Below are 14,623 nucleotides of genomic sequence, written 5' to 3'. Positions count from 1 at the left end.
GTGCACGGGATCAGCTAGTATTATATAATAATGTAAACTGCTTATTTTCATTTTTATTTTTATAATTATTGTTTTTACAACAATTTGTTACCTACCTATAGGCTATAGGTACATTTAAATGATTAAATCGACGAGGAACGAATAACATTTTATATTACACATTGTGGCGTGTATGGTGTATATACATAAATCATAACTGTTGATATTTGATAGATTTTGACATTATTTCTAAATGCATAAAGTAGATTATTAGAAACTATCTATATAAATAGATTTCACTTCACATATTTTATAAATATTATAAATATTTATTTAGTAATTTATTGTTTTGTTAATATTTATTAAGTAATTTATCGTTTTGTTAACATTAAAATATTTTTATAATAAGTATTAGTGAAGTATTACCAACTTATTATTAAGGTCACGAAGATTTTTTGAAGGCCTTCTATTGTTACAAATATGTCTTTTAAAGAATTCATTATGATATTATGATAGTCGAAAAAACAAAATTTGTTTAAAAATGTATAATTAATAACGTATTGCAATATTTAATATGTATGTATATTATGTTATATTATATAATAGATACAGGTACGTAGGTACGTTAACCACGTTTAACACAATGAATAGATATTTTTTACGATTTCATTTTTTGTATCAATTGTATAGCAATTGTTTAGTTGATCTTGAAAAAAATAATGTTCATAAAAGTCCAATAGATAGACACAATCAACTGATTAAAATAAGGGAACTTCCTGATTTTTATAATATTTTATAATATACTGTATTGGTATACCCACAGGGACGCCTAACGCCTAAAGTTTAACTATTGCAAAAAGCAGGTAAGGTAAAAAATATGCCATAAAAGACTTCCCCTGAGTCCCACACAGCTCGGGTAAATTTGACGCAAGTACCTACAAGGGCTACAACCCACGAAGCTCTCAGTCAAATCGACCTCTGCAGATGACAGAGGTCAGAGGGAGAGGGGTTTTCCCGCCTACCATCCGACTTTTTATTTTTAAATGTTTTGTAACAACAATAATTGATGCTATATTTATGTAGCCAGTAGGTACATAACGCGGGTGAGATGGAAGTAGCGCTACGCAGTCCTCAGTTGCGATAACACAAGATGAACAAAAGGTATACATATGTCCTACATAACTGTATGTTAGGCTAAAAATCACGCAAGCCAATATTAATGTTGTGGTTACTTATTAAATATTTGAAATTAAAATATTTATGAATTATTTTGTTACGCCAAGCCATTGTGTATAACCATAAACACGGTGAGCTCGTGTTCACTGAGCACACAATGCGCCTATAGTTGACGAGAGTCATAAACATTTACGACCTATCGAGGCAATGTGGTCTTCACGAACGTAACATGTAAAAATTGTACAATCTACAATATTGTTTATGTTCATTCGGTGAGTTTAGAAATATATGTGTTGCATAATATTATATTGGCGTTTAGTACATTCGTATATTTTTTGAAAACAATAAGTGTCAAATATTTTTATGTTTGATTTTTGACCGGAAAGAAATTCAAAATATATATATGTATATCATCATTAAAAATGTAGTAATATGGTGACATATCTGTTTATAGATTTTTTTCACAATAGATTTTATTTAGCTGATATTTTTTTTCGACAAAATGATGTATCTCTTATTTTCACTAAGGCTCGGGCTACACGATGCGTTAAAAAATGTAAAAATAAATACTATCCCGTCCATACGTAAAATCTGAAGCTGAATAGATAGGCTTATTTCATAACATTTTACTTATTATGAAAGTAAAAAAGGAAAACGCGTATTTTGACATTTGAGATATAGTTGATCGAGTTCAAATAACTGTTTGACTCTAAAAACTTAAAACAGCATAATATTATATATTCATAAGATCCCGCAGAAAACATTTTTCTGCTTACAAATTTCGTGATAATAATTGTTTAAATATTCTTAAGCAATCTTCAAGTCAAATCAAAAACAACTTAAAGATACACATTAATTTTAATATTTGCTTATATAGTTAAAACAAAATATGTACCTAATAAATTTTTAATATTTATCCAAATTGTATCGTCTATATATTATTGTAAAAGCTTTGTTACTGCTATTATAATACGTGGTTTTATACTTATATCCTGCAGTAGAGTTGAACAACTTCTTAATGGTATGTCTAATACTTATTTCTTAATGAGTAGTTTCTTTGTTCACGTTTCTAACAGTAAATATAATTATTTACACAGAATTGAAATGGTCACTAAAATAATGAGCAATAAATGACTAATGTAAGTTTATTCCAAAAATATAGTGAAACGATATTAGCTCTGAAAAATATTCCAGAATTATATTATAAGTAATTTATACCTAACAGTTAATAAAAATAAAATTAGTTTTGCTATTATTTTTTTTGAATTATTTTTGCTGTGCATGATTGATAGTTTACCGTTATATTATATAAAAAAATATGATATGTATGTAATATGTATGGACTATGGATAAATAACGAGAAGAACAAAATATAAATTACTATGTCCATATAGAATTATACCAATTATCGTCGTTGACCGTTGTAACGTTGAGATTATCAATGTATAATATACCTACTCAGGTATATAATTTGTATAATTACCATATCAAATTTATGTAACTATTTATGGTTGATGATTTCATAAGCTATTTATTAAATCCATATAATTAATTTTTAATTCCAATATTTTTGAAAACATATTATAAGTCATTACCTACATGGCTTGTTTTACCTATTTTTTTCCGAAGAAAATAATATCTTAACACTCAAATATGATTTTTTTAAAGAAGACGTGTTAATATTTATAATTTTAGAAAAGTCAACAGAATAAAATAATGATTATTATATTTATTTTACGTTTTCTAAACTTAATAAGATTTTTATACTGTAGCTCTTGATATTATTATGAAATCGTGAATTCGTGACTAGCTATAATCACGTGGTTACTAGATTATAATAATTTTCTATTAGAACCACGAGTATATTAGTGAATTATAAAATTGAATAAACAAGTATTTGAAAACCAAATATTGAATTAGACATAAAACGTAATAGGTACCTAATATGCGAATCAATTTCATTATATTGCTATTATATTATGGAATAAATATCTTACACAGTAACACTACTATATCAAAATACTTTGTCGGTAGTAATTTTTCTTAACATTTTAGGAGTTTACAAAGTACTTAAGTACCCACAACATATTATAAGTCAGTTGTAATTTCTTCTGTGTTAAGTACAATTATATACCGTAAGAGCGGGATACTTTGCTCCAAATATATTTCTTTTTTAGTTTAAACCTATACTATAGCTTCAATAACAAAGATAAAAATTACCTGTTCACGTTGTTTTATATGTATAGATGTTGAGAGGTAAGAACAATTAAAAAAAATCCGAATGTCATTCTAAGTGACTTACTTACTATTATTCCCAAAAATTTGGAGCAAAGTAAAATACATTACAGGTTACATTTCACAATGATTAAAATTACCTTACTGCAATGTTTAGTGATTATGTTTTAAATAATCTGAACCTATACATAATATAATTTAATAATATATTTTTTTTTTTCAGTTGATTAAAAATCTTTTTTCAATACATTTTAAATTAAATTTTAATCCCCTGGATTTTGGAAAACTTTTTCGTTATAAGTTTTTGTGTTTTTGAAAACAACTCTTTTCGTGGTATACATCTTGGAGGCAAACTAATAGATTGATGTTCGAAATGTTTGAAAAAATTTGTAATATTAATAAGAACAATATAAAAAAAACTACAATCTCTTATCTCAAAATCGTAATGTGCTACGATTGATATCAATAAATATTTTTTTTTGGAGCAATGTTTAACTCCTGGAGTAAAGTATCCCGCTCTTACGGTATTCGAATAATTTGTATTTAAAAAATAGATGTGCTCCACATTAAGGAACTTTATTAATTTAATTAATCAAAAATTAAATTAAATAAAACATAATTTGCCAAGTTTTGTAATAAATGTTAAAAAAATGTTAAAGAATATTTCATAATAAATATCCATTAATATTATAAAAAAATAAAACCACCTATCTACCTGTATACTTGTTTGATTAAACCATTTTAAATGTAGAAAGAAACTTTCATGAATAATATAATTAGTATTGATGTAAATATATACCTAATGCTAACGTTACGTTTGTGATACCTACGTGAAGGGGTTTACTAGAAATGTTCGATACGAAATCTTTGATAGGTACGTGCTACACACGTTTACCTATAATTAATTTTACTTTTTATCTCCTTGCTCAGTCAAAAAATGTTTTCAAAAAAGTGAAAATGTACGGGTAAATATATTGTCATATCCAACAAGAATATAATTATTTGTTATACCTCTTCTCTAGTTATAGGTTCGGCAACCTTTTTCTGTTTATTTAACCATTCTTAAAATTACTATAGGTACCTACTAAGTAATAAGTATTACAATTTACAATTTATGTACATGACTTATAACTAATAACTTTGAATATGTGATTTGATACATTTATTTCAAGATAAACTTATAATAAATATTAATAATATAAATATAAATATTCTTAATATTTGTATACATTTCATAATTACATGAGTATATTTTTTAATACGAATATACAACAGAGTTAAAATCATTACAACATCGTTTGCATGTTTTGTATTTTGATTTATTTGTTTTAATTAACATGATTTTAGTTGAAACGTAGAAAATGCCTAACTATGTATATTATAATATATTTAAAGTTTAAACATTAAATGTTATAGACGTGATCTTGTATTCAAGGATAGAAACTAGCGAAATTACGTAATGGATGCTAATGAAAACAAACATGATATCATAGGTCGATAAGTTTTAACAAAGATCGTCTGAATTAGATAATAAAAAATGATATTTTTACATTACAATATATGAACCATTTTACAAAATCTCGGTATGCAAATCAATCATTGACACTAAGACTTTCACGGGCTGTGTTTACTTCCTTTATGTTTACCATTTACGCGTCGTCCGGTTGAATTTGGCCCGGAGCTGAATACCGCAGAAGGACGACTAGTGCAGCTAGATTATATTAGCCGATCCACAGCGTTTAAAAAAAAACAGGTTCAAAAAGTGAAATGAAATTGGCCACCATGGAAATACGTCTCATCGCGAAAGTAGTAAAAAATATAGCACCCACTTATGTTATAATTATTGTCAATGCACGTGCAATTAATATGAAGAATATATGGAATATCCGAATATGAATATCACTTTCACTTATAAAAAACCAACAGGGGTGTTTGTACGTTTTCTTGACGATACCTATATAGATTATAGTCATAAGTCGAGTAGTGCCAAATGCCAATAATTAATAAAATATGAAAATACGTACGGTAACATTTAGAAATCAATAATATGGAATTTATTTTTTAGATATAATTAATTAATTGAATTTATTACTTAATTATAAAACTAAATAATTCTGATTGCTTAAAATGTTTGTTTAAAATTAAATAATACCACCTACAAAATATACAATTCAAACTTTACTTACCAAATCGGAAATTCTCAAAGATGTTGATAGAAGAATATATTATATAAATAAAATACTAAATTTACTAATTGGTAATTAATAATAATTAGTCACCCCTAAAAACATGACGACCACGACTGCATGCGCGCATTTCAGAGTGAAAGTTATAAAATTAATGCACATTAAAAAATACAGTCATTATTATAATAATAGAATATAGATAAGCAATTAATGTAATAGTACATTTTAAAATAAATATCAATGATAAAGCTAGCATATGTATGTTACACTAATATAGTAATATACAGAGTAATAGGCACCTACCTAAAGTATAATTATTATTTATTGATTAGTAAGAAATAATTTAGAAGTAGGTTTTATAAGGTAATAATATATTGTTTTTATCCATTAATTTTAATCAGTAGGTAACGTTCTAAGAAAATGTTCACAAATTTGCATTTAAAATGTTGACTTCGAAACATGTTTTTAAAATGTCAAATAGTTTCTGAATAGTTCGAAAGAATGATAAAATACGAGTAATAGCCAAAACTCAAAAATATTGAAAATACCTGTTTTTAATTTATTGTATAATATAAGTATAAAAATCATTTAAATGCTGTACACTTTTAAACTAATTTTCTGTATCGTTTAGTTGTATAGATCAAATATTAAATAATAATTATGAAATATATAATATTATATTATTTTTTATATTAAATTGTATTATTCCTTATAATGTTTAGCATTTATTTTTTAAATAGGGTTTTAACTATGAAAATTGAATCAATATAATTTAGATACCTAGTCAGCAATTTTATATAATATAGTATATACCTATTACTTATAAATATATTATATTAATCACAAAACAGTTACATGGTGTCACTAAATCATTAAATATTAAAACAATTTAAGCTTTCTGTAACGTCATTATATGCTTGATGACTAGAGTACCATGGGCCATGACTAATGACATCTTACGTGTAACCTTCATGTGCCAACAGTCAGTGAAATTCCATCAACAAATTACTTACGTTTCTGTATGCAACTAGGATATATAAAACACTGGCCACCAAGTATTTCATTTTACTCACCAGTCACATATAATAGATAACCTTATAAGTTATAATACAAAAATAGTAAAAGAAAAACATGTTCAGTGACAAATTATTTACTTTAGAACGTAATAAGTGCATAGATCTTTGTGATTTTAAATAATTAATTTCTCTACAAAATGTTAAATAATTATTTTCAAGTTTAGGATTATCACGTTTGATTATTCATTTAAAGTTCACTTGGAAATACTAGTTTTTATATTAATATGTAGGTACCTTAAAACGAAAATCATAGAAAAAGTAATGTAAAACTATTTTTAATACTTTGTTCAAAATCATTCTATAAAAATGTTAAAATAATTCATTTCAATTTTATTACATTTATTAGTTATAAGTTATAACTAAAGCTACATTACACCCTAAAAAATAAGTAGCGGTTACGTTATTTTTTTTATACTAATATGAAGTAGGTAGTAAAATTGTTCATAATTTTAATCACATATTGAATCATATATGATTAAACTTTGTATTCATATATTATTATTTATTTAAACATAATAAATACATATTCGTTCGTATTAAAATATTTGCAACAGTAATTTTGTTTTTTTCTGGGATGCAAGCTTTAAGCAAGCTGCGCAATATTTTTGCAGTTTTATTTTTTTTATATCCCATTAAACACATTAACTGACAACTACCATTGATTGAAAACATAATTTAAAAGCAAAAATCTTATTATAAATGTTTGATAAAATTGATTACTTACTCCTGGAAGTCAATATATATTACAAAAAAAGCTTAAAGGCAAATCCCTTCAAAATATATAAATAAGCACATAACAAAACATAATAATAATATTTGTAAATGTGCATATTAAAATAAATTTGCAAATAGTTAAATACCTACTTACATAAAAAAACGCAAAAAAAAAAATTATTATTTTAAATACGCGTATATTGGTGTTTTTTACTTAAGCAAATGCATATAATATAGGTTCATCTAAGTTAATGTTGCTAGCTTCTTTTTCGGTTACAGTCACCATAAGATCAAATATCTTTCATAGCCAATAGTTGTACGTAAATAAGATTTCACTCGTTTAAGCTTTCTTTTAATGAAGTTGTTATTTTTTACTGAATATTTTTCTAATGAAATAAGTTTTAAGATTTCAATAAAAGTTATTCACTTTATACTATTTTAATACTATAAACATGGTACACAGGTACAGAGTTTGGCAGAGGTCAGTTTCAGATGATTTTAAATGTAATGGGTGCTACTTCGTACACATGGGACCCTACCAAATGATATCACTAATATTAAGTGAGATACTGAGATAGTATTTTTTAAATATATTTTTTATTGCGAACAATTTGGTTAATTCATTTTAAAGTCATTAAACAATTAAACATAATAGTGACACTAACCATATGCACGTATTGAAACAACATAAAATTAGCTGTAATAATTTTACAACAATTAAGATACTGGCAATTATAATCTAATTTGTATCCTAACGAGCAATGATATAATGTTAATACTTAATTTTTATTCATTAAAAATTATGTTTTTATTAATTTTACATCCTAAAACATAAATGTACCAAACCATATATTATTTATCTTTCTTATCAATATGCCTAGGTAGCAGGTGTATTAGGTATATTTTTAGTCATTAATTATATTATGCCATTAGGATAATACTTGTTATTGAACTATAAAATATTAATATCCAACCACAAACTATTTATGTCCGGATGTCTATATAATAATTATAATATTGCACAATAAGAGTACATTTATTATAGTTAGATACTACATTACTACCTAGTTTGCGTGCTCGTGGTGAACTCGATGTGAAAATGATGGAATGTCGTCACAGACTGCGTTGTTATAGCCCGACTGCAGGGGATTCGACCGGATGTAAGTTTACCTCAGAATGGTGGTTACTGAACGTAGGGATTATCATGCAGATATGACGTAATATGCGTTGCAATTGGATCTGGACCATGAGTTATGTGTGGACCGCATACATTCCGAACATCGAAAGTAGTTGGTTGTTATATACTGCACTTTTACCCATAGTTACACGACTACAATATTGAAAAAGGCGTGTTTGGTTTATGGGCTCGCAAGGCCTATAGACTACATTATATATCATAACTCTGGGTAGTAAAAATATATACGTAATATTATTACACTACGATGTACCTCCTATTTATTTTTATTTAATTTAATTTCATATACATGAAATACTGGGCCCCACTGAGAAAACTCGTCCTATAGAACAATAACTTACAAAATAATAACTAATAATAATATTTTTTTACGTCGAGAAATTAATTTGGCCACGTATAGGTACAATATGCCTGCGGAAGAAAAGAAAAGAATTTAAAAAAAAAATTGTAAAAATATAATAATACTATACTAGGTACTACAACTATATCGGACTGAACCGGCCGAACGTCAACCGAACCGGAACGGGCGCACGCGTGGGCGGGCGGCGATCATCGCGTGCCGCGCATTACGTGACGACCACAAGCATAATAATAATTATAATAATAATAATATTATATTATATATTATTATCGTAGTATCGTTGTCGCGCCGCCGCGGAGGACAAGTTCATCGGCAGCAGATTCAGCCGGATGCCAAGGGTAACTGACAACACGTACCTATATCCGCAGTGGCGGCTGAGAGTAAAAGTATAATGTAGGTATATGTATTATAATAGGTAGGTATATACATACCCGCATGCTATTACACACGTATAACGATATTATTATTATTATTATTAAAATGTATAACATGAAACTGTCTTTATAACTTGCCACCGGTGCGGTGCGGGCTACGGGGAAAGACCGACCGCCGACTCCGACTTGGCGGGCGGGGCGTTTCGTACCTTCCTACAGGTTACCGCAATATATATAACGCGGACTCGAGCAGAACGATGTGCGATTCGTATTGCCGACCGTCCGACAGCAAGAAGAAGACCGTTCGTTATAATAATATCATCGCTGCACCACATTATAATATTATTCTTGTACGTCTTTTCGTTTTTATTATCTTATTGGATTACGATTTTCACCGCTCGCTGACGTCATGTTGTTGCAGATAACGCCGGTAAGTCATTCGAAATACGAAATATTATTATATTATAAAAAGCACCTTACTACGATGAATATTGAATGTATACCTACCTATATTGGCTGTATGTAGGTACGCTGCAGCACAGAATTAGACTTAATAGATCCGTATCACGAGGTATTAACGCATCTTATTCAACACGTAAATAAAACTATGATTTTTAATATGAGTTTTTGCGCTTATCGTACATTTTGATGACCATGTCCATTGGTCCATTTAATCGAAATCACTGGAAAATCTGAATTTACTAATTATGTTGATTTATATTGACTGTTGTGTACCTTTATAGGTAGTTTTAGTTTGTATAGGTTGGGTCCGCTACAACACTTGCAATCGGACCTTAATGGACCATAGGCTTCATATTATTATAGGCTACAATATTATGTCAGTATATAGGTATGTCAAGTCAAGCATACTTGCAAATGTTGATTTAAAAATCGGAATTATACATTATAATATAAATAGTGGGAATTGAGATTAGTAGTGGGTAAAGTTCAAAATAAAATATTCGTATTAGATCTTATGAGCATTTTATCTTATAATATATTTGAAAAATGTGTCTTAATTTACCTATATACTAGTATATAGATAGTTATCAGTAACATTCATATGTTGCCATGTTTAAAAATATTTAAGAGAAATTAATAATTTAGAAGGGTATAATCAATTTAAATATTAGGTATAATAATATTATGATTAGTATGATAATAAGATAATATGATAATAAGAGCAAATATTATATTTAGTTAAGATTTATAACCAATTTAGATTTTTATAGGTAGGTATCGTAGGTAATATAGTCAGTCGAGTCTCGATAACTCGAATCTCGAGGGGAATAAAAATAAATTCAACTTTTGTATTTTTCGCGTTATTGAGGTACCTTAAACACAACACAACAAAACCGTTCAAGGGTCAAGAAAATAATTCGAGTTATCGAGACTCTACTGTATAATTATTTATAATGTAACTTATGTTATTTATCTGATCAATTTATTACACTTCATTCATTACAGCCTAATTAGTTTAAGGAGCCAATTTTTCTTTTCTTACAAGTATAATATAACACTATACCTATAGGTATTAGATTTGATTCATAGCCACGCGTTAGTACCTACGCGGCGTATTATTTATAGGTACGCACGATTTTCGATTTACATCATTTAAGTTCGTAAGCGCCGACAAAAATTAATATAAAATTATGAACACAAGTACGATTCATTATACATTAAAAGAAAAATACATATATAAATAAGTGACCAAACTTTGATGAGATAAGTCACCCATTAAGGATAGGTAGGTACTTGTAGATTGATTTAAACATTTTTTTTTTTTTAATCGATTATATTTAATTATTAAAGAAAACATGAAAAACGTTTAAAACTGTATTATTACAGTATTTTAATTAAAACAAATAATTGTAGAAATTCTTAAACCTTAAGGTATCCTCCAATCAGTTAAATTTAAACCTATTTGGTTAATTTTGAGTAATTTTCTTTGTAACTTTCACTAAAATATGGGACAAAGTAATATTTTATATTGATTAATTTTGGTATTGTAACACGTGTGCTAAAAACAATTCTACTAATTTAGCATAAACCAAAATGTATGCTTTCCATGAGCACATAATTATTAGACTAATATTCGAATACCTACTTGTAATGTAGATTATGCCTTGGTATAATGAAAAGCAAATTTAAGACACACCCGAATGTGTTGTTTTGGTCTTACGTACGTTGATTTGTTACAATATTTCAATTTTTAAATGAGTTATGGTAATCTTAAAATTATAATATTATAAAATTTCCGGTTATAAATTCACAATACATTATTACAGATAACTAGATAAGACTTATCCGAGATAACGTAATTCATTATAATATTAAAGCTATAACAACACAAAATTGGTTATGCTGACCACAGATTTATTATGTGTAAGTTAGTAAAACGGAGACTACTTGAGTTAACTTGACTCTTTATAGAAAAAACAAACAAAGTTAACTTTTCTGAGCATACCTAAATAAATACGTTGGCTGAATATTATTGGTTTTAAGTTTTAGACCAGAAAATATATACTGAAAAATACACACGTTATTATATTCAACCTATAGTCTGAAATAAATAACGTTGGTGAAGCAATATTCTCCGAGAATATGAGTAAATAGCAAATAATGAGATTAAAGTAATTAAAAAAAGTGGTAATGACTAATGATTATTGAAAAATAAAATATTAATAATGCATGAAAAATAAAAAATGAAACGTTTATATTACGTCTAGGACAGTAGTTGGACGGTAGTTCCAATTAATTGAATAAATAACTAAGTCAATTTGAAAGAAGAAAGTCCGAAAGTATTACTGAACGTAACAATTGTTTATACTCTATAACATGACATTAAGTATGTTAATGAGTTTTTAGATGAAAAAATTTAATATTAAAACACGATGTCGCAAATTCACGCGAGAAGATTGATTATAGAGATTGAATAATATAATATATCATTAGCCGAGTTAAGTACATAAACAGTTAGGCAGGTATTATTTTAGTAGTGTAATATAATTGACGTTTGTGTAAAAACTAAAAAACCCATCATCACAAGTAGAAAGCTTAATAATTAGAAACATAAATTGTATAATGTTAGTTATACATACCTACTAACTAGGTATGTTTGGCTTACATAATAATATATTTATTTATGTATTACATGAAATAAACCAAAAGCTTAAACTTTAATCCAATAATTATAAATTATAAGGAATACGCGTATTTATTAAAATAAAATATTAATAATTAATATTAAATAATTTAATTGTTTTCGTTTATGTATTTATATTTTATAAGCAACTATAACTCTAAATAGATAGTTTTCAAGAACAAATTCATTTTATTATAAAAATAATATTGCAGATATAATTTTTTTGATTTGTATCAACAACCGTTCACCGTAGGAGTTTAACAGACCATTAATTATATGATGCAAATTTGTACAACAAAAGTGTTGTGGACGGTGGTATATCTTACTATTATGAGGTACTTTCTATTATTAGAAAAACAAAACGATTTGGCGGTGCTTACACGTTAACGAACAACAACCTATATACAATAATATGTTTATCTTATATGGAGATTTTGTTTGTCAAAATCGATCAGTGAAAGGTTTAAAGCTTTATATTATGTTTACGCGACTGGAATAACATTTGCATTTCGCTTAATAAACCGGAATAGTTATTAGTTGGCTAAAGAAAAAACTGAATGGTTTCTATTTTTTTTTGTTTTTGCCTAAACGATTATGCAATGCAATTCTATAGCTAAAACCTGATGAATTTCCAAGTAAAAGAAAGTTCTAGTCCCAGTGTAACACATCTTTGAATGAATGGAATTTGAAATATAGTAAGCTGATTTGGATAACATGTCACTATTGAATTCAAATAATGTAATAAAATGGGTTTACGTAACATTTTATACCATTATTACGAGAACAACTATGACGTTAGCAATTTTATTATCAAGTTAGGTACGATTTAATGAAAATTAGTCGTGTTATATACTTATATATATTACACATTCTTATAATAATTTGGTTATTATTTATAAATCTGTCAACATTTAAGCATACATTTAATTCAATTTTGTATTATTTTGAACTAAACGTCTGTATAAGAACTTACTATACATTTCGAAATATTTTTTTTTACAGAATATTATGAACAATTTGTAAAAGATTTTGCATTAGTTGTCAGTTTATTTTTATCAATTTTAAAATTCAATAATTGTACTTTAATCAGTCCATTATGTCATTTTATGCTTTGAAGTTTGAATTATACATTGCTTAGTCATTTGAAAATTGAAAAATATATAAAACCATCAATGTATTTAATTATTGCTATTATTATAAATGTATCACTCTTTTTAATTATTATTATATTACCAAATGGGTTTGCGCGCTGATTTCTCTACTAATCACCCATATTTAAATCATACCTTTAATTTATATCGCTTTTATTTTAAATTTGTTGTATCAATATTTCTTTTATGGTTGCCAAAAAATTTATATTCATCGATAAATAAAAGTTTTAATAATTTTTTTTGTGTAATAGCAATATATATTATTTATTTAGATGACATTTATTTTAGATTTTGAGTGTAACGATGAATGTATTGATTTTACAATAATGTGTGTTATTTATTTTTTTAAATATTTTTTTGTGTATAAATAGGTACACCTTTTTACTGTTGAAAAAAATGTTTGATTAAAAACTTAGATAAAGGTTTCTTGTTGGAAATGTGATATAGTTAGTACTTTTAGAAACATACATTTTTTGTAAATTCTCAGTATTTTTTTAAATAATCGGGAAAAAATAAATAAAAATACAAATATTTATCATAATTTTAATATATTATTATTAAATTAGTTATTTAGTATAGGCAACTTTAGTTATCAAAAAGTTAAACCTGATAAGAGTCGTTTTTTTATCGCTTGCAATTATTATTTATCATTGAATCACAATTTAACACATCCATAACAGTGCCAACCAGTGCCGGATCTAAGTCTTGGGAGGCCGAGGTGCAAATACCAATTGGAGGCCCCTTAAAAAAAAATTTGCTTGACATAACACATGTTTATTTATTTTATACGTGTTGATATATTAAATTATGAAATACACATTACACTCACTATTTCCTTACCTATACGGCTATACCTCTTAGATATGAAGTATTAATGTATGCTAGTATAACATAAATCGAGTCAATCGAAATCATTAATAATTAATATAATAATGAGTAATGACTGTATTCTCAACATTGTGCTAAAATTGAAGGAAACAAATATAAAAAGTTTGAAATAGATCAAAAATAAAAATCAACAATATTATAAA

The 14,623-nt window shown here is 26.6% G+C and overlaps 1 protein-coding gene across 1 annotated transcript in view; it reads left to right on the top strand.

The window, feature by feature from the left end:
- Positions 1-9,542: 9,542 nt before the first annotated feature.
- The window catches only part of LOC100166173 (DNA-directed RNA polymerase II subunit RPB1), a 9,341-nt gene continuing 4,260 nt past the window's right edge, over positions 9,543-14,623 (top strand). Inside the window, exon 1 of the mRNA XM_001948461.5 lies at positions 9,543-9,726. Coding sequence (XP_001948496.1) covers positions 9,706-9,726 — 21 coding nt within the window. The 5' untranslated portion in view covers positions 9,543-9,705. The remainder of the gene's footprint in view (positions 9,727-14,623) is intronic.

The sequence above is a fragment of the Acyrthosiphon pisum genome, chromosome A1, assembly GCF_005508785.2.
Source record: "Acyrthosiphon pisum isolate AL4f chromosome A1, pea_aphid_22Mar2018_4r6ur, whole genome shotgun sequence".
NCBI lineage: Eukaryota > Metazoa > Arthropoda > Insecta > Hemiptera > Aphididae > Acyrthosiphon > Acyrthosiphon pisum.
This window is presented reverse-complemented; position numbering and strand designations above follow the sequence as displayed.